At 44.9% G+C, this 24,363-nt stretch overlaps 1 protein-coding gene across 6 annotated transcripts in view; it reads right to left on the bottom strand.

Annotated features, from left to right (window-relative positions):
- The window catches only part of ANK3 (ankyrin 3), a 695,467-nt gene extending 675,910 nt beyond the window's left edge, over positions 1–19,557 (bottom strand). For 3 of the 6 annotated variants that reach the window (XM_044296177.1, XM_044296180.1, XM_044296181.1), the window contains exon 1: positions 19,343–19,557. In XM_044296177.1, the coding sequence (XP_044152112.1) occupies positions 19,343–19,384 (42 nt within the window). In that variant the 5' untranslated portion in view covers positions 19,385–19,557. The remainder of the gene's footprint in view (positions 1–19,342) is intronic. The other 3 variants (XM_044296178.1, XM_044296179.1, XM_044296182.1) reach the window with 1 other exon arrangement.
- Positions 19,558–24,363: the final 4,806 nt, after the last annotated feature.

Raw genomic sequence — 24,363 nt, 5'->3', positions numbered from 1 at the left:
TTCACAGTTAGAAAAAAACGTTAACCCTTTGTGACAGAATGGCTCAATATTTTTTATAAAGGCCAATTGAAAATAAGATTTTTAGCCAAAAATGAGCAAAAAGCAATTATAAACAAAAATTGCCTCCAAAAGTGTACCTAGCCTTTAACTTTCACATTAGCTAAAATTACACTTTTCTTTATGCCAGGCTCTGTGTGATGCAGGGGTGTATTTTTTTTTTCTCATTCACAGCTTTTTTAGGCAACTTTTAAAAACAATTTGCAATTAACAAATGTGTCTTAAGACAGACTGGCCGATTGCATGCCCCTTCCCTGGGAGATAAGCCAACCAAGGCTTCAGGGGAGGATAACCAACCAACCAAGATGCTGAAGGTAACTTTCAAAACCAACATTTTTCTTGGTTACAGCTACTCATTTTAGAGCTACCTTTTAACTAGTAGTTTGGATGTGTGAAAAATGGAAATTACTGTTACAGCCTGAGTCATTAAAGGTGCTGATTTATTTTTAATACATTTATAGTGAAGTGTTATTTAAAGAACATTAAACTAGGCTTAAACCATTGTGCCTTTTCTCCCTGAATACTAAATTAAGAGCAAAATAAACACAGATTCTGGGAACAAATCCAAATTTTCCATTTGCTATGCTTTTTGAACAACTATGGTATATCTAGGGTGGAATAGTTAACGAGAAGTTTTCCTAATTAAAGAACCTGGTATGATGTGTGAAAAAACAGCAGAAAAGAGCAGGGTCTATGGAGTATAAAATGTATCCATCTCTCTATTTGTCTATCTATACTTACTTATACTTTCATTTAAAAATATATTAACAAAGAGAAATCTTACGGAGACACACTAATCTCTCAAAAAGTCTTCCAAGATAAACTTCTCACCCCTTACCCAACTTTACTCTTTATTTCCTCATCTTCTACTCATTTCCTTTTTTACTTTTGCACCCCTAAACTCTGCCTTTCTTTCCTCAGCCCAATGCCATTCTAAAACGATTTTTTGGGTCCTGGGTATGACTTTATAATATATTTACCTTTCCAAATTTGATTGGATTGACTGCCCAGGAACCCAATCAAGTGACGCTTCTGCCGATGTCACGTTCTTTCAAGTTTCCGGCCTGAATGGGACGTCACTTCAGCTGTAGATGGGGCCAGAACTCTTCCTGGTGCATGTGCAAACTCCTGAATCTACTGTACTTCATCTGCACATGCACCAGGGAGATGAATATTTCTGGCCTTGTACACAGCAGAAGTAATGTCCCATCTATAGGCCAGATCGTTAACCCGGTAAAGGACCTGATGTAGGCGGAAGCTGGATCTTTTTAAGAGGAGCGTCACATGATCGGGTTCACGAGCAGCTGTTCCACTCAACTTCAGAATGGTGTCATCTTACCAGGTTCCTAGGAGAACAAAAATAACAGTAGCGCTGGAGCCGTACGTAAAATGACAGTAATAAACGGCACCTGATCGGATCCATTAACTATAACTGGATACGTCAGGCTTTCCATAAGAAATTGCAGCATACCATTTGTTCCTGTATTTTAAACCAAATCCGTGATGGAAGCCTCTAAGGCTACATGCACACGACCGTATGTGTTTTGCGGTCCGTAAATTGCGGATCCGCAAAAAAAACAGATGACGTTCCGTATGACATCCGGTTTTTTTGCGGATCCGTTGCTTTTGCGGATCCATTGTAATAATGCCTATCCCTGTCCGGAAACGAAAAAAAAAAATAGGACATGCAACGGAACGGACATACTGATGCGGACAGCACACAGTGTCCTGTTCGCGTTTTTTGCGGACCCATTAAAATAAATGGGTCCGCATCCTATCCACAAAAAAAAATGGATCGGACACGGAAACAAAATACGGTCGTGTGCATGAGGCCTAAAGCTGGTTTCACACGGGCGTTGCGGGAAAAGGTGCGGGTGCATTGCGGGAACATGCACGATTTTTCCGCGTGAGTGCAAAACATTGTAATGCGTTTTGCACGCGCGTGAGAAAAATCAGCATGTTTGGTACCCAAACTTCTTCACAGAAGTTCGGGTTTGGGATCGGGGTTGTGTAGATTGTATTATTTTCCTATATAACATGGTTATAAGGGACAATTATAGCATTCTTAATACAGAATGCATAGTACAATAGGGCTGGAGGGGTTAAAAAAATAATAATAATAATTTAACTCACCTTAATCCACTTGCTCACGCAGCCGGCATCTCTTCTGTCTTTATCTTTGCTGTGTACAGGAAAAGGACCTGTGGTGACGTTACTCTGGTCATCACATGGTCCATCACATGATCTTTTACCATGGTGATGGTACACAGAAGAGAAGTCGGGCTGCGCGAGCAAGTGGATTAAGGGGAGTTAAAAAAAAAAATTATTTAACCCCTCCAGCGCTATTGTACTATGCATTCTGTATTAAGAATGCTATTATTTTCTCTTATAACCATGCTATAAGGGAAAATAATAATGATCGGGTCTCCATCCCGATCGTCTCCTAGCAAACGTGCTTGAAAATTGCACCGCATCCGCACTTGCTTGCGGATGCTTGCGATTTTTACGCAGCCCCATTCACTTCTATGGGGCCTGCTTTGCATGAAAAACGCACAATATAGAGCATGCTGCGATTTTCACGCAACGCATAAGTGATGCGTGAAAATCACCGCTAATGTGCACAGCCCCATAGAAATGAATGGGTCCGGATTCAGTGCGGGTGCAATGCGTTCACCTCCCGCATTGCACCCGCGCGGAAAACTCGCCCGGGTGAAAGAGGCCTAACAGTGCCTTCACCGCATCTGCTATTGATACTATTTGTTATTGAAAAGCCTGTATATCCTACTCCAAGATTATATATCAGTTTCACATTCGGACAAGTGAGACAGATTCTTTTCAATGTGCAGACTACAGTAAATATTTTAAAGAAACAATAGCATCAAAGTCTCGAATGCCAGTACATGCTGCAATGCTTAAAGGGGTTCTGCACTTTTAATTAACTGATGATCTATCCTCTGGATAGATCATCAGCTTCTGATCGGCGGGGGTCCGACACCCGGGACCCCCCCCGATCAGCTGTTTGAGAAGGCAGCGGCGCTCCAGCAGCGCCGCGGCCTTCTCACTGTTTACCGCCGGGCCGCCCGCCCACTGACGTCACGACTTGTATCAACTACAGTGGGCGCGGCTAAGCTCCATTAAAGTGAACAGAGCTTAGCCGCGCCCACTGTAGTTGATACAAGTCGTGACGTCAGTAGGCGGGCGTCCCGCGGTAAACAGTTAGAAGGCCGCGGCGCTGCTGGAGCGCCGCTGCCTTCTCAAACAGCTGATCGGCGGGGGTCCCGGGTGTCGGACCCCCGCCGATCAGAAGCTGATGATCTATCCAGAGGATAGATCATCAGTAAATTGAAAGTGCAGAACCCCTTTAAAAACATTTAGAAAGGCTGTAAAGAGTCTTCTTAGTACGGCTAAGGCTACTGTCACATTAGCGTTGTTTAAATCCGGCGTTCAATTCCGACACCGGAACTGACCACCGGATCCGGAAAAATGTGTGAAAACGGATTACATTGATCAGGATTTTGATCACAATGAAAAAATGCATTGGAAAAAACGGATCCGCCATTTATGGACTTTAACTTTTTTTTCAAATTTTTTGGGTTTAACATGCAAAAGCCGGATCCGGTTTGACTGAACACACGGCGCCGGATCCGGCATTAATGCAAGTCAATGGGAAAAAGACCAGATCCGGCGTTTAGTCAAAGTATTCAGGATTTTTGGCCGGAGGTAAAAATACAACATGCTACGGTTTTCTGAAAAGACTGAACTGAAGATATCCTGATGCATCCTGAACGGATTGCTCTCCATTCAGAATGCATTAGGATAAAACTGATCAGTTCTTTTCCGGATTTGAGCCCCTAGGACGGAACTCAGCGCCAGAAAAGAAAAACGCTAGTGTAAAAGTACCCTAAAGAAAGTCTCCAGTTCTAGTTCTACTGGGCGCTGAAGACACTTGTGTGTAACATGCAGAGGCTTCCAGTCGCCTCTTGTCACTACCCCAGTCCCTGACTATGTACATGTGTCCTAACTATCACTGTCCATCACCCTGCCTATCTGACTTGTTACACATAGATGTCTTCAGCACTCATTAGAATGCTAAAGACTGAAGACAGACTCTTCTTATTAACCCTTGGTTAGAGCTCTACTAAGAATTCTCTTTACAAACAGTTTTTTATTACAAAGAAACACATTTTTTTCCCTAATAAAGTACGTTACAAAAATATTTAACACCCCATCCCTACACTATATTAAAAATAAAAGTGAAACAAATAAGATCTTGTTTGGTTTTAGTTGGAAGCGTTACTCTTTAAAGTGAATACACTATTGTAGTGGTACCTGCCACTATTCTTTAAATGAAAATTAAATAAAAAGTTTTCAAACTGAAAGTGAACACTCTATAACTTATAAATGTTCCATGACAAGTAGAGTTGAGCGAACACCTGGATGTTCGGGTTCGAGAAGTTCGGCCGAACATCCCGGAAATGTTCGGGTTCGGGATCCGAACCCGATCCGAACTTCGTCCCGAACCCGAACCCCATTGAAGTCAATGGGGACCCGAACTTTTCGGCACTAAAACGGCTGTAAAACAGCCCAGGAAAGGGCTAGAGGGCTGCAAAAGGCAGCAACATGTAGGTAAATCCCCTGCAAACAAATGTGGATAGGGAAATTAATTAAAATAAAAATTAAATAAATAAAAATTAACCAAAATCAATTGGAGAGAGGTTCCATAGCAGAGAATCTGGCTTCCCGTCACCCACCACTGGAACAGTCCATTCTCAGATATTTAGGCCCCGGCACCCAGGCAGAGGAGAGAGGTCCCGTAACAGAGAATCTGTCTTCATGTCAGCAGAGAATTAGTCTGCATGTCATAGCAGAGAATGAGGCTTCACGTCAGCCACCACTGCAACAGTCCATTGGCATATATTTAGGCCTAGCACACAGGCAGAGGAGAGAGGTCCCGTAACAGAGAATCTGGCTTCATGTCAGCAGAGAATCAGTCTGCATGTCATAGCAGAGAATGAGGCTTCACGTCAGCCACCACTGCAACAGTCCATTGGCATATATTTAGGCCCAGCACACACACAGGCAGAGGAGAGAGGTCCCGTAACAGAGAATCTGGCTTCATGTCAGCAGAGAATCAGTCTGCATGTCATAGCAGAGAATGAGGCTTCACGTCAGCCACCACTGCAACAGTCCATTGGCATATATTTAGGCCCAGCACACACACAGGCAGAGGAGAGAGGTCCCGTAACAGAGAATCTGTCTTCATGTCAGCAGAGAATTAGTCTGCATGTCATAGCAGAGAATGAGGCTTCACGTCACCCACCACTGCAACAGTCCATTGGCATATATTTAGGCCTAGCACACAGGCAGAGCAGAGAGGTCCCGTAACAGACAATCTGGCTTCATGACAGCAGAGAATCAGTCTGCATGTCATAGCAGAGAATGAGGCTTCACGTCACCCACCACTGCAACAGTCCATTGGCATATATTTAGGCCTAGCACACAGGCAGAGCAGAGAGGTCCCGTAACAGACAATCTGGCTTCATGTCAGCAGAGAATCAGTCTGCATGTCATAGCAGAGAATGAGGCTTCACGTCACCCACCACTGCAACAGTCCATTGGCATATATTTAGGCCTAGCACACAGGCAGAGCAGAGAGGTCCCGTAACAGACAATCTGGCTTCATGACAGCAGAGAATCAGTCTGCATGTCATAGCAGAGAATGAGGCTTCACGTCACCCACCACTGCAACAGTCCATTGGCATATATTTAGGCCTAGCACACAGGCAGAGCAGAGAGGTCCCGTAACAGACAATCTGGCTTCATGTCAGCAGAGAATCAGTCTGCATGTCATAGCAGAGAATGAGGCTTCACGTCACCCACCACTGCAACAGTCCATTGGCATATATTTAGGCCTAGCACACAGGCAGAGCAGAGAGGTCCCGTAACAGACAATCTGGCTTCATGACAGCAGAGAATCAGTCTGCATGTCATAGCAGAGAATGAGGCTTCACGTCACCCACCACTGCAACAGTCCATTGGCATATATTTAGGCCTAGCACACAGGCAGAGCAGAGAGGTCCCGTAACAGACAATCTGGCTTCATGTCAGCAGAGAATCAGTCTGCATGTCATAGCAGAGAATGAGGCTTCACGTCACCCACCACTGCAACAGTCCATTGGCATATATTTAGGCCTAGCACACAGGCAGAGCAGAGAGGTCCCGTAACAGACAATCTGGCTTCATGACAGCAGAGAATCAGTCTGCATGTCATAGCAGAGAATGAGGCTTCACGTCACCCACCACTGCAACAGTCCATTGGCATATATTTAGGCCTAGCACACAGGCAGAGCAGAGAGGTCCCGTAACAGACAATCTGGCTTCATGTCAGCAGAGAATCAGTCTGCATGTCATAGCAGAGAATGAGGCTTCACGTCACCCACCACTGCAACAGTCCATTGGCATATATTTAGGCCTAGCACACAGGCAGAGCAGAGAGGTCCCGTAACAGACAATCTGGCTTCATGACAGCAGAGAATCAGTCTGCATGTCATAGCAGAGAATGAGGCTTCACGTCACCCACCACTGCAACAGTCCATTGGCATATATTTAGGCCTAGCACACAGGCAGAGCAGAGAGGTCCCGTAACAGACGATCTGGCTTCATGTCAGCAGAGAATCAGTCTGCATGTCATAGCAGAGAATGAGGCTTCACGTCAGCCCACCACTGCAACAGTCCATTGTCATAAATTTAGGCCCAGCACCCAGGCAGAGGAGAGAGGTCCCGTAACAGACAATCTGGCTTCATGTCAGCAGAGAATTAGTCTGCATGTCATAGCAGAGAATCAGGCTTCATGTCAGCCACCACTGCAACAGTCCATTGGCATATATTTAGGCCTAGCACACAGGCAGAGGAGAGGTTCATTCAACTTTGGGTAGCATCGCAATATAATGGTAAAATGAAAATAAAAATAGGATTGAATGAGGAAGTGCCCTGGAGTCCAATAATATATGGTTATGGGGAGGTAGTTAATGTCTAATCTGGACAAGGGACGGACAGGTCCTGTGGGATCCATGCCTGGTTCATTTTTATGAACGTCAGCTTGTCCACATTGGCTGTAGACAGGCGGCTGCGTTTGTCTGTAATGACGCCCCCTGCCGTGCTGAATACACGTTAAGACAAAACGCTGGCTGCCGGGCAGGCCAGCACCTCCAAGGCATAAAAGGCTAGCTCTGGCCACGTGGACAATTTAGAGACCCAGAAGTTGAATGGGGCCGAACCATCAGTCAGTACGTGGAGGGGTGTGCACACGTACTGTTCCACCATGTTAGTGAAATGTTGCCTCCTGCTAACACGTTGCGTATCAGGTGGTGGTGCAGTTAGCTGTGGCGTGTTGACAAAAGTTTTCCACATCTCTGCCATGCTAACCCTGCCCTCAGAGGAGCTGGCCGTGACACAGCTGCCTTGGCGACCTCTTGCTCCTCCTCTGCCTTGGCCTTGGGCTTCCACTTGTTCCCCTGTGACATTTGGGAATGCTCTCAGTAGCGCGTCTACCAACGTGCGCTTGTACTCGCGCATCTTCCTATCACGCTCCAGTGCAGGAAGTAAGGTGGGCACATTGTCTTTGTAGCGTGGATCCAGCAGGGTGGCAACCCAGTAGTCCGCACAGGTTAAAATGTGGGCAACTCTGCTGTCGTTGCGCAGGCACTGCAGCATGTAGTCGCTCATGTGTGCCAGGCTGCCCAGGGGTAAGGACAAGCTGTCCTCTGTGGGAGGCGTATCGTCATCGTCCTGCCTTTCCCCCCAGCCACGCACCAGTGATGGACCCGAGCTGCGTTGGGTGCCACCCCGCTGTGACCATGCTTCATCCTCATCCTCCTCCACCTCCTCCTCATCCTCGTCCTCCTCGTCCTCCAGTAGTGGGCCCTGGCTGGCCACATTTGTACCTGGCCTCTGCTGTTGCAAAAAACCTCCCTCTGAGTCACTTCGAAGAGACTGGCCTGAAAGTGCTAAAAATGACCCCTCTTCCTCATCCTCCTCCTCCTCCTCCTGGGCCACCTCCTGTTCCATCATCGCCCTAAGTGTTTTCTCAAGGAGACATAGAAGTGGTATTGTAACGCTGATAACGGTGTCATCGCCACTGGCCATGTTGGTGGAGTACTCGAAACAGCGCAACAGGGCACACAGGTCTCGCATGGAGGCCCAGTCATTGGTGGTGAAGTGGTGCTGTTCTGTAGTGCGACTGACCCGTGCGTGCTGCAGCTGAAACTCCACTATGGCCTGCTGCTGCTCGCACAGTCTGTCCAGCATGTGCAAGGTGGAGTTCCACCTGGTGGGCACGTCGCATATGAGGCGGTGAGCGGGAAGGCCGAAGTTACGCTGTAGCGCAGACAGGCGAGCAGCGGCAGGATGTGAACGCCGGAAGCGCGAACAGACGGCCCGCACTTTATGCAGCAGCTCTGACATGTCGGGGTAGTTGTGAATGAACTTCTGCACCACCAAATTCAGCACATGCGCCAAGCAAGGGATGTGCGTCAAATTGGCTAGTCCCAGAGCTGCAACGAGATTTCGCCCATTATCACACACCACCAGGCCGGGCTTGAGGCTCACCGGCAGCAACCACTCGTCGGTCTGTTGTTCAATACCCCGCCACAACTCCTGTGCGGTGTGGGGCCTGTCCCCCAAACATATGAGTTTCAGAATGGCCTGCTGACGTTTACCCCGGGCTGTGCTGAAGTTGGTGGTGAAGGTGTGTGGCTGACTGGATGAGCAGGTGGAAGAAGAGGAGGAGGAAGCCGAGAAGGAGGAGGTGGCAACAGGAGGCAAAGAATGTTGCCCTGCGATCCTTGGCGGCGGCAGGACGTGCGCCAAACAGCTCTCCGCCTGGGGCCCAGCTGCCACTACATTTACCCAGTGTGCAGTTAGGGAGATATAGCGTCCCTGGCCGTGCTTACTGGTCCACGTATCTGTGGTTAGGTGGACCTTGCTACAGATGGCGTTGCGCAGTGCACACTTGATTTTATCGGATACTTGGTTGTGCAGGGAAGGCACGGCTCTCTTGGAGAAGTAGTGCCGGCTGGGAACAACATACTGTGGGACAGCAAGCGACATGAGCTGTTTGAAGCTGTCTGTGTCCACCAGCCTAAATGACAGCATTTCATAGGCCAGTAGTTTAGAAATGCTGGCATTCAGGGCCAGGGATCGAGGGTGGCTAGGTGGGAATTTACGCTTTCTATCAAATGTTTGTGAGATGGAGAGCTGAACGCTGGCGTGTGACATGGTTGAGACGCTTGGTGACGGAGGTGGTGGTGGTGGTGTTGGTGGTACATCCCCTGTTTGCTGGGCGGCAGGTGCCAACGTTCCTCCAGAGGCGGAGGAAGAGGCCGAGGCGGCAGCAGCAGAATTGGCCGAGGCGGCAGCAGCAGAAGAGGTAGCAGGGGGAGCCTGAGTGACTTCCTTGGTTTTAAGGTGTTTACTCCACTGCAGTTCATGCTTTGCATGCAGGTGCCTGGTCATGCAGGTTGTGCTCAGGTTCAGAACGTTAATGCCTCGCTTCAGGCTCTGATGGCACAGCGTGCAAACCACTCGGGTCTTGTCGTCAGCACATTGTTTGAAGAAGTGCCATGCCAGGGAACTCCTTGAAGCTGCCTTTGGGGTGCTCGGTCCCAGATGGCGGCGGTCAGTAGCAGGCGGAGTCTCTTGGCGGCGGGTGTTCTGCTTTTGCCCACTGCTCCCTCTTTTGCTACGCTGTTGGCTCGGTCTCACCACTGCCTCTTCCTCCGAACTGTGAAAGTCAGTGGCACGACCTTCATTCCATGTGGGGTCTAGGACCTCATCGTCCCCTGCATCGTCTTCCACCCAGTCTTGATCCCTGACCTCCTGTTCAGTCTGCACACTGCAGAAAGACGCAGCAGTTGGCACCTGTGTTTCGTCATCATCAGAGACATGCTGAGGTGGTATTCCCATGTCCTCATCATCAGGAAACATAAGTGGTTGTGCGTCAGTGCATTCTATGTCTTTCACCGCTGGGGAAGGGCTAGGTGGATGCCCTTGGGAAACCCTGCCAGCGGAGTCTTCAAACAGCATAAGAGACTGCTGCATAACTTGAGGCTGAGACAGTTTCCCTGGTATGCATGGGGGTGATGTGACAGACTGATGGGGTTGGTTTTCAGGCGCCATCTGTGCGCTTTCTGCAGAAGACTGGGTGGGAGATAATGTGAACGTGCTGGATCCACTGTCGGCCACCCAATTGACTAATGCCTGTACCTGCTCAGGCCTTACCATCCTTAGAACGGCATTGGGCCCCACCATATATCGCTGTAAATTCTGGCGGCTACTGGGACCTGAGGTAGTTGGTACACTAGGACGTGTGGATGTGGCAGAACGGCCACGTCCTCTCCCAGCACCAGAGGGTCCACTAACACCACCACGACCATGTCCACGTCCGCGTCCCTTACTAGATGTTTTTCTCATTGTTATGGTTCACCACAACAACAAATATATTATTTGGCCCAATGTATTGTATTCAAATTCAGCGGGATATAAATTTGAGGCCTAGTATTTAGGCGCTGGGTGACCGGTATGGATTTAGTGACAGAATTAGACTTGGAAATGCACAGAAGCGTGTGTGTGAAGTTATTCTGAATGACCCAATGTGCACCTTGAATATTATATACCCTTTTTGGGATAGATTTCAAATAGCTCTGATATAGCAGGAACCACTAAATTATGAAATTGCTAAATTGGGAATTGTACTTCAACCCAGAACAAAAAATGTGCTTTGACGGGCACTAAATAACTTTCCCAGCTACAACAGTACAGCGGTAACGAGAGATTTAGAGGGATTTAAATTTGAGGCCTAGTATTTAGGCGCTGGGTGACAGGTATGGGTTTAGTGACAGAATTAGACTTGGAAATACACAGTAGCGGGTGTGTGTGAAGTTATTCTGAATGACCCAATGTGCACCTTCAATATTATATACCCTTTTTGGGATAGATTTCAAATAGCTCTGATATAGCAGGAACCACTAAATTATGAAATTGCTAAATTGGGAATTGTACTTCAACCCAGAACAAAAAATGTGCTTTGACGGACACTAAATATCTTGCCCAGCAACAACAGTACAGCGGTGGGTAACGAGAGATTTAGAGGGATTTAAATTTGAGGCCTAGTATTTAGGCGCTGGGTCACCGGTATGGATTTAGTGACAGAATTAGACTTGGAAATGCACAGAAGCGTGTGTGTGAAGTTATTCTGAATGACCCTATGTGCACCTTCAATATTATATACCCTTTTAGGGATAGATTTCAAATAGCTCTGATATAGCAGAAACCACTAAATTATGAAATTGCTAAATTGGGAATTGTACTTCAACCCAGAACAAAAAATGTGCTTTGACGGACACTAAATATCTTGCCCAGCAACAACAGTACAGCGGTGGGTAACGAGAGATTTAGAGGGATTTAAATTTGAGGCCTAGTATTTAGGCGCTGGGTCACCGGTATGGATTTAGTGACAGAATTAGACTTGGAAATGCACAGAAGCGTGTGTGTGAAGTTATTCTGAATGACCCTATGTGCACCTTCAATATTATATACCCTTTTAGGGATAGATTTCAAATAGCTCTGATATAGCAGAAACCACTAAATTATGAAATTGCTAAATTGGGAATTGTACTTCAACCCAGAACAAAAAATGTGCTTTGACGGACACTAAATATCTTGCCCAGCAACAACAGTACAGTGGTGGGTAACGAGAGATTTAGAGGGATTTAAATTTGAGGCCTAGTATTTAGGCGCTGGGTCACCGGTATGGATTTAGTGACAGAATTAGACTTGGAAATGCACAGAAGCGTGTGTGTGAAGTTATTCTGAATGACCCTATGTGCACCTTCAATATTATATACCCTTTTAGGGATAGATTTCAAATAGCTCTGATATAGCAGAAACCACTAAATTATGAAATTGCTAAATTGGGAATTGTACTTCAACCCAGAACAAAAAATGTGCTTTGACGGACACTAAATATCTTGCCCAGCAACAACAGTACAGCGGTGGGTAACGAGAGATTTAGAGGGATTTAAATTTGAGGCCTAGTATTTAGGCGCTGGGTGACAGGTATGGGTTTAGTGACAGAATTAGACTTGGAAATACACAGTAGCGGGTGTGTGTGAAGTTATTCTGAATGACCCAATGTGCACCTTCAATATTATATACCCTTTTTGGGATAGATTTCAAATAGCTCTGATATAGCAGGAACCACTAAATTATGAAATTGCTAAATTGGGAATTGTATTTCAACCCAGAACAAGAAATGTGCTTGAACGGACACTAAATAACTCGCCCAGCTACAGCACTAGGGACAGATTTAGCTGGATATAAATTTGAGGCCTAGTATTTAGGCGCTGGGTGACCGGTATGGATTTAGTGACAGAATTAGACTGGGATATGGCCAAAAAATGAACAGACTATTGCTGGTTAAATGCACTTGGTGTGACAGCTTCACCCTGATGTAGGCTTTAGCCAAAAAACAACCACACCATTGAGGGTTAAATGCACTTGGTGACAGGCGCAGCTTGCCCCTGATTTTGTATATGGCCAAAAAATGAACAGACTATTGCTGGTTAAATGCACTTGGTGTGACAGCTTCACCCTGATGTAGGCTTTAGCCAAAAAACAACCACACCATTGAGGGTTAAATGCACTTGGTGACAGGCGCAGCTTGCCCCTGATTTTGTATATGGCCAAAAAATGAACAGACTATTGCTGGTTAAATGCACTTGGTGTGACAGCTTCACCCTGATGTAGGCTTTAGCCAAAAAACAACCACACCATTGAGGGTTAAATGCACTTGGTGACAGGCGCAGCTTGCCCCTGATTTTGTATATGGCCAAAAAATGAACAGACTATTGCTGGTTAAATGCACTTGGTGTGACAGCTTCACCCTGATGTAGGCTTTAGCCAAAAAACAACCACACCATTGAGGGTTAAATGCACTTGGTCGCAGCTTGTGCTGGCGCACCACAAGACACAAAATGGCCGCCGATCACCCCAGAAAAATGAGACTGACAAACGGTCTGTGCAGCCTAAAAACAGTGAGCAATTGAGGATCAGCAGCTCAATGATCCACAGCTGCAGATCGATCAGTTAATCAAGTCCTTTGGAGGAGTTAATCTGCCTAATCTCGCCCTACTGTCGCAGCCGCAACCTCTCCCTACGCTAATCAGAGCAGAGTGACGGGCGGCGCTATGTGACTCCAGCTTAAATAGAGGCTGGGTCACATGGTGCTCTGGCCAATCACAGCCATGCCAATAGTAGGCATGGCTGTGATGGCCTCTTGGGGCAAGTAGTATGACGCTTGTTGATTGGCTGCTTTGCAGCCTTTCAAAAAGCGCCAAGAAAGCGTCACAAAAGCGCGAAGAAAGCGACGAACACCGAACCCGAACCCGGACTTTTACGAAAATGTCCGGGTTCGGGTCCGTGTCACGGACACCCCAAAATTCGGTACGAACCCGAACTATACAGTTCGAGTTCGCTCATCCCTAATGACAAGCTAATATACGCCATAATGTGGGTTTTAGCTGAAATGAAGGCAAGCAGCTCAGAACATGCATTAAATTGTAATTAATTATGAAGGAAAGATACCACGTATTATCTCACACAGCAACTAAGCATTTACAGTACAGACAGCATTATGTACACACGTTTAACCTCAGCATTATAATATTAGAGAAATAATGGAACATGGGGCAATGAGATGTGCACTTTGTCAATGGTATATTAATGAACCCTCGGCTCCAAGCTGTGTCCAGCGAGAGCTGTCAATTGGGCATTGTTAATTCTGCTTCACTGTCATGCCAAGATCACAAAACAACATCAATGTCTCAAATTGACATTCCACCGAAATATACCATTACATGTTATCTATATTGATGATTAAACCATTGTAAACAAAAAAAAGTTAGTCACCCTTCAGGGAATACATTAGCATGTTTTATTCTCAAATGTTCATTAAGATACCAAGCAAAAATAAACCTCCACCTATACAATAAGGATACCAAGCAAAAATAAACCTCCACCTATACAATAAGGGTACGGCCACACAGAGTTTTTGGGATGAGGCTTTGAGGCAGATCTGACTGCAGTATTTTTCGCCAAAGTGAGAAGTGGATTCAAAAGGAATCGTAAATATAAAAGAAGAATTAAGGGTACTTTCACACTAGCGTTAGAAGAATCCGGCAGACAGTTCCGTTTAACAAATGCATTGAAATACCGGATCCGTCTCTCCGGTGTCATCCGGAAAAACGGATCCGGTATTTCTTTTTTTCACATTTTGAAAGGTCTGCGGCAATTTCATGAAAACTTGGTACCGGATCTGATATTAATACAATTCAATGGAAATGAATGCCGGATATGGAAATCCGGCAAGTGTTCCGGAATTTTGGCCGGAGAAAATACTGCAGCATGCTGCTGTATTTTCTCTGGTCAAATACCGTAAAAGGGACAAAACTGAAGACATCCTGATGCATACTGAACGGATTGTTTTCCATTCAGAATGCATTAGGATAAAACTGATGCGTTTTTTTTCCGGTATTGAGCCCCTATGACGGGACTGAATACCGGAAAACTTCAACGCTAGTGTAAAAGTAGCCTTATACTTTTCTTTCCTGATGGATCCACTTTGGCTTTGGCTTAAAATCTTGCTGGTAGATCTACCTTAAAGTCTCTGTGTGGTTGTACCCTAAGGCTGCATTCACACGGCCGTAGTGTGTTGCGGACCCGCAAATTGCGGGTCCGCAACACACCAGCCCGTCACCCCCATAGAAATGCCTATTATTGTCCGCAAGCTGCGGACAAGAATAGGACATGTTCTATCTTTTGCGGAGCTGCAGACCCGAAGATCGGGGCCGCGCTCCGCAATTGCGGATGCAGACAGCACACTGTCCGCATCCATTCCGTCCCCATAGAGAATGAATGGGTCCGCACCTGTTCCGCAAAATTGCGGAAGGGATGCGGACACATTCTGCGGACGTGTGAATGGAGCCTTAGTGTCACATATTTTAGTTGTGTGTATTATTTAAAGGAGTATTCCCATCACATACAATAGGGGCATATCACTAGGATCCCAGAGGTAGGATCCACACCTACACCAAGAACGGAGTGGGGAAAGTGGTGGAGGGTGCACTGCGCAGCTTGGCTATTTCCGTCGGCCCCATAGAAATGTATGGGATCGGTGGCCACGCAAGCGCAGTGCGCTCCCACTCACTTGTATGGGAAGAGTGCTTGGCAGTGCCCAGAGCCCGGGAAACCCAAGGTCCTCCAGCCACCACTCTCCCCACTCCGTTCTCGGCGTGGGTGCAGGTCCACATATCCTAGCAATATGCCCCCATTGTCTGTGATGGGAATATCCCTTTAATGTCTTTTTTCTTTATCCTTTTGCTTATATTTCAGATGGAAAGGCATTATATATACATTTGTAGCTATATTACAGATCTATGACATATAGATCATTCATAAGGGAAACCAAACTGTATTTTTTTGCCCAAAAACTGTATTGAAAAGACAAGTAGATAATGGCAAACACATGATACCAAAACAAATAGACCACCCATACCGGACAATGGACACCATGTCAAAAACATAAAGAAAGAATGCTCTGCACAACCACGCTAAAATGTTCATGTTCATCAACCGAAGGATAACCCAGGTTTTACGTTCCCCACGTACTGAGTCTAACAAAACATTTCATAGCATACTATGTTCATAGATATGAACACAACACATGAAAACACACAAAAGGAAGGCACAGTGCTGTTGGAGCGATTACATTATACGGGAGGCTTTGTGTGCCTTCTCTGTCCTACACATAGAGATAAAGTGACATCATCCAGGTCCTAAAATTCAGTACCAGGTACAAGCACCCAGCTGCTAAGTGTGTAAGGGGAAAGGAGCAAAACCTCAGTTTCAGGTTTATATTTACTGTCTGTGTATTACACATGATGGTCACACGCCGCAGATTTCTTAAACCTCTTATCCTATATATCTATTCAGGTGGATATCAGATTGGTGGGTGTCTGACTCCTCGCAGCGCCACTCATTTAAAGGGATTCCTACAGTAACACATAGTTACTTGTAGGTCTCCCTGAGCTGTATTACATGATGCCCTTATTAACTAATAGTCTTGATTTATTTCTTTTTAAAAATCGATTTTAGTGATATGCTAATAACTTACATAAGGTGCCCAAGGGGATGTCCTTTCCTAACTTGGTGCCCAGCCGCACCCCTCGGTCCAGTGTCCAGCGCCGCCTTCCTGAGTCGAGCGCCTCCTATAATATAATATATTCAAGAGCCGCCGCGCTGACGTAATCCCTGAGCCTGTCTGAAATCCTGCGCGTGCGCACTGCATACTGTAGTCTGCGCACGTGCGGACTACAGGTAATGGCACCGTCGAGCGAAGGCGGCGCTGGACTCATAAAGGCGGAGCTGGGCACCGGACCGAGGGGTGAGGCTGGGCACCAAGTTTGGAAAGGACATTCCCTTGGGCACCTTATGTAAATCATTAGCATATCACTAAAATCGATTTTATAAAGAAATAAATCAAGACTTTTAGTTAATAAGGGCATCATTTAATACAGCTCAGGGAGACCTACAAGTAGCTATGTTACGTCGGCATTCCGGACATGAACTTACAGGGTAGTACTCTAAGGGGTAAAATGTGGTGACAGAATCCCTTTAAGTAGTGACCAGGAAATGTAGAGCAAACGCAGTCACATTCGCTTGAATTGGACTAAGTTTGCAGTACATTTGAGGCCATTGCACAGTGTATGGAGCTGTGCTTTTCCTGGTACACCATGGCTCCTTCTATCAGTTGATCGTAGGGGTGCCCGTAGTTGGATCCCACACAATCAGATTTTGATGACCTATCCAAGGCTCAAAACCCTTTTAATGACAGAACATTATCAAGACCCCTGAGCCTAGTGTTACCTCCCTCTCTGCTCCACCTCATCAATGACTGAAATCCCTTGTCTATACAGTTTGTGATCCTCCTTATTTATGAGGCCAAAATCACAATTTGTGTTCCTCACCAGCTTCTATAAAAAAAATAATACAAATAATACAACCCCATTAAGCTATATGAGACGTATTTCCAGTCGCAAATCTGCAATATGTGCAGTGCACATACCTTTAAGGGCCCTCTATAAAAACAGACCTCTTGGTACTTTGCTCTTCTCAACACTGAGTTGTGTGTACATCCAGTGTCAGACTGGGGTGCCTAGGGCCCACCAGTAAAATATATTTTGGGGGCCCGCTGTACGGATACATTCAAATATAATAAATAATCTAACAAGTTTTTATATGAACATAGGCTGGTTGAGGTGCTGTACACTGAATATATGTATGTAATGCAGTAAGTCTAATGTGTTATGTGCCACTTGTGCAGGGGGTGAGAGACTAGGGGACAACCTTGCTCAGGGTCCCACTGGGGGATTCACCTGTACCCCTGTGGGCCAGTCCGAGCCTACGTATTTCATGCCAAGAAGGAATGACTTCAGAGAGGCGATTGTTGCTGCAGCACTGAAAGACAGAACTGATGAATTCCGGGTGTCCTTTAGGTCAAGACTGCACAACCCGTGGTCTGTGATACTGTTTAGTGTGGGACAAAGTGCAAACATATTTTGCTGTGTTCTGAAAGTAGGAAATACAGTTTCATTTTAAGTAATTTAAAGGAGCAGTCCAGATTAACTGGTTACCATGTTGGGCCTAGTGCAGGCCTAAGTGTCAATGCATGAGTACTGGTCTCTCTCCCCTCAGGCCCTCCTTCCATCAGGAGTACCAAACAGAGGATCCTCCAACTACCAGACATTTATGGCACAAACTGTTGATATGCCAAAATATGCCAAACCGTAATTTTGCTCCTATCCTCATTTTTTGCGGATTGGATGCGGACCTATTCATTTTCACCCGTATGTCTGCCCCGTAAGCCTGGCAAAAAAGATAGAGCATGTCTTATTCTTATCCGTTTTGCAGACAAGAATAGGCATTGTTACAATGAGTCTGCAAAAACAAACAAACAGATGCAACATGGACATCACACGGACATCATCTGTATTTTTTGTGGATCTGCATTTTGCGAACTTCAAAATACATACAATTGTATGAATGCACCCTAAAACTTTATTACAGCCCCGGGAAGTAGCTCACTCCAATACTCTTTGTTTTAGGGTGCATTCACATGACCATACATGTTTTGCGGTCCGCAAACTACGGATACCAGGTGTGTGCAATGGGTCTGTGGTCCGCATGTTGCGGCTAAGTATAGGGCATCTTTTTGGGAGTGGCCGCACGGATGTAGAAGCACACGGTAGCCCTGTCTAATACTTCGCCGCAACATGCGGAGCACAGTCTAATTGAAGTCAATGGGTACGCAGCGTGCACACGGCCATTATCTGCGGTTTTCCACTCGCAAAACATTTATGCTGATGTGAATGCGACTTTAAGGGGAACGGAACATTAAAAAATTATGTGAATATTGTATAGTTTATGAAGTTTCTCCTATTCTTGCTAGAGATGTTCTGATACTTTAATGAGGCAGGCAAATCGTTTCCCAGAATACAGTGAAGGGGAATTCCATTCAATGCAAGCCAGTGTTTGGCTTTATGTGAACATCTGACCATGACAGAGACACAGAGGAGCTGGCACCAGAACTCACAGCAAATGGAACTGACAGGTCTTCAGCTCTGAGAAAACAAACTCACTTCTGTGCAGCCAGCATGGCTCATTGTGCCTTGTGTCCACATTTCCCTTGTAGAGGTCCTGTCACATCATCAGGAATCTTTTTATACTGAATATTTTCTACAGTAACAAACATTGTGAAACATCTATCAATAGTCACTTGTACAGACTGGAACATAAGTCCGGTTACGGTCAGTGCCCAATATTCGTCAAGAAGATACTACATGCCATGTACAGACCAGAGCACGCGCTATGAATCGGTAGAAGTGACCATTACTACATTATATCATTATAATAAACGCTGAACATAAGTAGGTTCATCAACAAACAGATAAACGTAACGCCATACATTTAGACAGAAATCTAAGTCGGCAACTCTCTACTAAGTAAGCCCTTAAGTGCTTCAGTAGGACTATAAGTCTCATCTTTCTGCTGGGAGTTATAGTTGTTCTAATAAAAGTCATAAAAGCTCAGAACTTCTAACACGACAAGTAACAACAACCTGAACAGTGCCCAAAGTCTTCCAAACATAAAGTAACTGAAGAACATTGCTCACCTGGTTTCCTCCTATACTACCTCTTGAAGGAAAGGAGGCCATGTCCTACACTAGGTGCAACTTCTTGACTTGTCCCAAGTGGTAACAATCCCTTTTGGAGCTCTGGAGAAAAGTCCAGATGCAGGAAAGTCCTGGGTCCCAATGTGATCAGTGCAGTGAGATATCCTGAGAGTTGTGTTCAGTGCAGAGCTCCCTGGATACTTGTTGCATCTGCAGAGCCTGCAGTTCCTAGTGTTACATTACACACAGCGGAGGGAGTGGCTGCGGGGCAGCCAGGTACAGGCAGCTCTCACATTGCTCTGCTCAACTGCTTGTGGGCTGGAGAACGCCAATCTGAACTTTTCATCTGCTTTCCTTGTTTACACGCCTCTTTACTAGTAAAGTAAATGAGGAAAAGATGCTGACAGTCTTTCAGCAATGATATTCCATGTATGTGTGTGTGTGTATCTAGGAGCTGTAGAGAAGAAATATGTACTGTATATCAATTTATTCAAATATACATATATCTGTGTGTGTGGTGCTCATTACAAAGCACCATACGTGTATATGGCAACTTATGTCCTGTGAGAACGAATGATTGGACATGTTGAAATTCAAGAATCCACAGGTTTCTTTCCCCTATCTGCCATTCACATTAGATCAGGGATGTCAAACACGTGGCCCTGTAGCAGTAGTACAACTACAACTTCCAGCATGTCCTGATAGCTGTAGGCTGTACGGGCATGATGGAAGTTGTAGTTTTGCAACACCTCGAGCGCCACGGGTTTGAAAGCACTGCATTAGATGGTTAGCTAGTCTCGACAAAACCATTAGGGTGTGACCACGTGGCATGGCTGTGTTATGCTTTCGGAGCAGCCCCGCTGTGATCGGGTACCACGCAGCCATATGGGCCACAGTGGACCCTACTAACACTGCACTGTTTAGTCAGTCTACATTGTTAATGACTGCACAGTATGGCCTCATACACACAAACGTATTTTGTTTCCATGTCTATTCCGTTTTTTTGGCCGATAGGATGCAGACCCATTAATTTCAATGGGTCCGAAAAAGATGCGGACAGCACACCGTGTGCTGTCCGCATCAGTATGTCCGTTCCGTAGCCTGCAAAAAAATATAACATGTCCTATTCTTGTCCGTTTTAGGCATTGTTACAATGGATCCGCAAAAAACAAATAAAAAAAAACATATGGCATATGGATGTCATCCATTTTTTATTGAGGATACGCAATTTAAGGACTGCAAAACACATACGGTTGTGTGCATGTAGCCTATTGCTGGTGCTGCGCAGCCATTAACAATGCAGACCAACTAAACATTGCAGTCTCATTAGTACTGTATGTATATATTTATATATATTTATTCATATAATATTAGGTGCACCCAACTGTGCCGTGTGGTCGTACCCTAGGCCACTCACAGTTGAATATGTACAAAAAGTCAAAGGAATCTTACATAATACATTCCCACAATCTCATTTATGAATAGGACTGTATGTGACACATGATGCAGTATAACATGACTACAGTCAGTTGGGTCTTTCAGTGTTAATAAAGCCAGATCACAGCTGCTGAGTTTAGACTGTGTTTCCGCGTTCAGATTGCTGATGCAGTTTTTAACCCCTTAAGGACCGGGCTCATTTTCACCTTAAGTGACCAGTGTCACTTTATGCGTGAATAACTTTAAAACACTTTTACTTATCCAGGCCATTCTGACATTGTTTTTTCGTCACATATTGTACTTCATGACACTGGTAAAATGAAGTTAAAAAAATTAAAAATTTTATTTATAAAAAAATACAAAATGTACCCAAAATTTAGAAAAATTTGCAAATTTCCAAGTTTCAATTTCTCTACCTCTATAATACATAGAAATACCTCCAAAAATAGTTATTAATTTACATTCCCCATATGTCTACTTCATGTTTGGATCATTTTGGGAATGCCACTTTATTTTTTGGGGACATTACAAGGTTTAGAAGCAAATCTTGGATTTTTTTTAGAACTTTTCCAAAACCCACTTTTTGAGGAACAGTTGATGTGTGAAGTCACTTTGTGAGGAGGCTCACATAATATAAACCACCCAAAAATGACCCCATTCTAGAAACTACACCCCTCAAGGTATTCAAAACTGATTTTACAAACGTCGTTAACCCTTTAGGTGTTCCACAAGAGTTAATGGCAAATGGAGATAGAATTTTAGAATTTAGATTTTTGGGCAAATTTTCCATTTTAATAATTTTTTTTCCAGTAACAAAGCAAGGGTTAACAGCCAAACAAAACTTAATATTTATTGCCCTGATTCTGTAGTTTGCAGAAACACCCCATATGTGGTCGTAAACTGCTGTACGGGCACACGGCAGGGCGTAGAGGGAAAGGAGCGCCATGTGGTTTTTGGAAGGCAGATTTTGCTGGACTGGTTTATTTACGCCATGTCCCATTTGAAGCCCCCCTGATGCACCCCTAGAGTAGAAAATCCTTAAAAGTGACCCCATTTTGGAAACTACAGGATAAGGTGGCAGTTTTGTTGGGACTATTTTTAGGGTACATATGATTTTTGGTTGCTCTATATTACATTTTTGTGAGGCAAGGTTACAAAAAATAGAAATTCAGAAATTTCATCTCCATTTGCTATAAAATGTTGAGGAACACCTAAAGGGTTAGTAAAGTTTGTAAAATCAGTTTTGAATACCTTGAGGGGTGTACCTTCTTAGATGGGGTCACTTTTATAGAGTTTCTACTCTAGGGGTGCATCAGGGGTTCTTCAAATGGGACATGGTGCCAAAAAAAAAGGCCATCAAAATCTGCCTTCCAGAAACCATATGGCGTTCCTTTCCTTCTGCGCCCTGCTGTTTGGTCATACAGCAGTTTACGAGTTACGACCACATATGGGGTGTTTCTGAAAACTGAAGAATCAGGGTAATAAATATTAAGTTTTCTTTGGCTGTTAACCCTTGCTTTCTTACTGGAAAAAATGGATGAAAATGGAAAATTTGCCAAAAAATAGCTATTTTGCCACCATTTTCATTTTATTTTTTTGACCGTGTTCATCTGAGGGGTTAGATCATGGGGTATTTTTATAGAGCAGATTCTTACGGACGCGGCGATACCAAATATGTCTACTTTTTTAAAATGTATTTAGTCCAATTTTAGACAAAAACAAAAACAAAACATTTTAATATCTCCATAGTCTGAGTCAGTCAGTTTCAGTTTTAGTTTTTAGCCGATTGTCTTAGGTAGGGGCTAATTTTTTGCGGTATGAGACAACGGTTTTATTGGCACTATTTTGGGGGGCATATAACCTTTTGATCGCTTGCTATTACACTTTTTGTGATGAAAGGAAATGCACCATTTTTATTTTATCTTTTTGACCGTGTTCATCTGAGGGGTTAGGTCATGGGGTAATTTTATAGAGCAGATTCTTACGGACGCGGCGATACCTATTATGTCTACTTTTTTATTTATTTTAGTTTTACAAAATATCATTTTGAAAAAACTTTTTTTTTTGGGTGTCTCAAGTCTGAGAACTATCGTTTTTTTTCCATTGTCAGTGGCTAAATGGAAAAAATTGGGGAAGGGGATTATACCTTTAGTACTCCATGGAAGTGTGGTACTCCCTGAAGCAACCAATAATGCAGAGGACGGGATGATCGGGGCACGTGTCACACTGAGTGGTGGTGTCCTTCCATATCCCCATCCCGTGACACACTCTGCATCTTTTTTGGGACCGTCCCTTCTTTCCAGTATGGGGGAACCACACCTGGAAAGTGTTGGCCAGGGACGATCTGGGCGCCTCCAGTTCCCGAGGTACTCAGGCCTGCTCTTTCCGGGTCAGAAAAGATCAGGTCCTTGAGGACTGCCTCATAGAAATGAAGGAATTTCCTTGTTTTGGCAGCGCTCTGGGTCAGCACAAAAGAGTTGTACAAGGCAACCAAGTAGGCCGCAACTTTTTTGTACCATGCCCGGGTTTTGCGCATGCAGTTATATGGCAACTGCTCCCTTTATAGTCGACGATACATCTGGCTTGAGGACCGTTGCCGCGGTACCTCGCACAGGGACAGGGGTGATCCCATTACCGTGAATTGTGGACAGTACAAGGATATCCCTCTTGTCGTTATATCTGACCAGCAACAGGTTTCCGCTGGTAAGGGCACGGGTCTCACCCCTGGGGATAGGTACCTGGAGGGGGTGGGTAGGGAGGGTGCATTGATTTTTCTGCACGGTCCCACAAGCCACATTAGTTCTGTATTAATAAAAGTAGATTTGGCAAAAATACCTTCATCTTGGATTATTATGAAAAAATAAAATAAAATGCACAGTGTTTGAGGGTTCCCTTTTATATACAGGTCCTTCTCAAAAAATTAGCATATTGTGATAAAGTTCATTATTTTCTGTAATGTACTGATAAACATTAGACTTTCATATATTTTAGATTCATTACACACCAACTGAAGTAGTTCAAGCCTTTTATTGTGTTAATATTGATGATTTTGGCATACAGCTCATGAAAACCCCAAATTCCTATCTAAAAAAATTTGCATATCATGAAAAGGTTCTCTAAACGAGCTATTAACCTAATCATCTGAATCAACTAATTAACTATAAACACCTGCAAAAGATTCCTGAGGCTTTTAAAAACTCCCAGCCTGGTTCATTACTCAAAACCGCAATCATGGGTAAGGCTACTTTCACACTAGCGTTCGGGCGGATCCGTTCTGAACGGATCCGCTCATATTAATGCAGACGGAGGCTCCGTTCAGTACGGATCCGTCTGCATTAATAACTTTAAAAAAATTCGCAAGTGCGCAAGTGCGAAAGTAGCCTGCGCGGATCCGTTCAGACTTTCAATGTAAAGTCAATGGGGGACGGATCCGCTTGAAGATTGAGCCACATTGTGGCATCTTCAAACGGATCCGTCCCCATTGACTTACATTGAAAGTCTGGACGGATCCGCACGGATCCGCACGCCTCCGAACGGCCAGGCGGACACCCGAACGCTGCAAGCAGCGTTCAGCTGTCCGCCTG

The sequence above is a fragment of the Bufo gargarizans genome, chromosome 6 (genome assembly GCF_014858855.1).
Source record: "Bufo gargarizans isolate SCDJY-AF-19 chromosome 6, ASM1485885v1, whole genome shotgun sequence".
NCBI lineage: Eukaryota > Metazoa > Chordata > Amphibia > Anura > Bufonidae > Bufo > Bufo gargarizans.
Note: the sequence above shows the minus strand (reverse complement) of the source record. Positions and strands in the feature narration are given on the sequence as shown.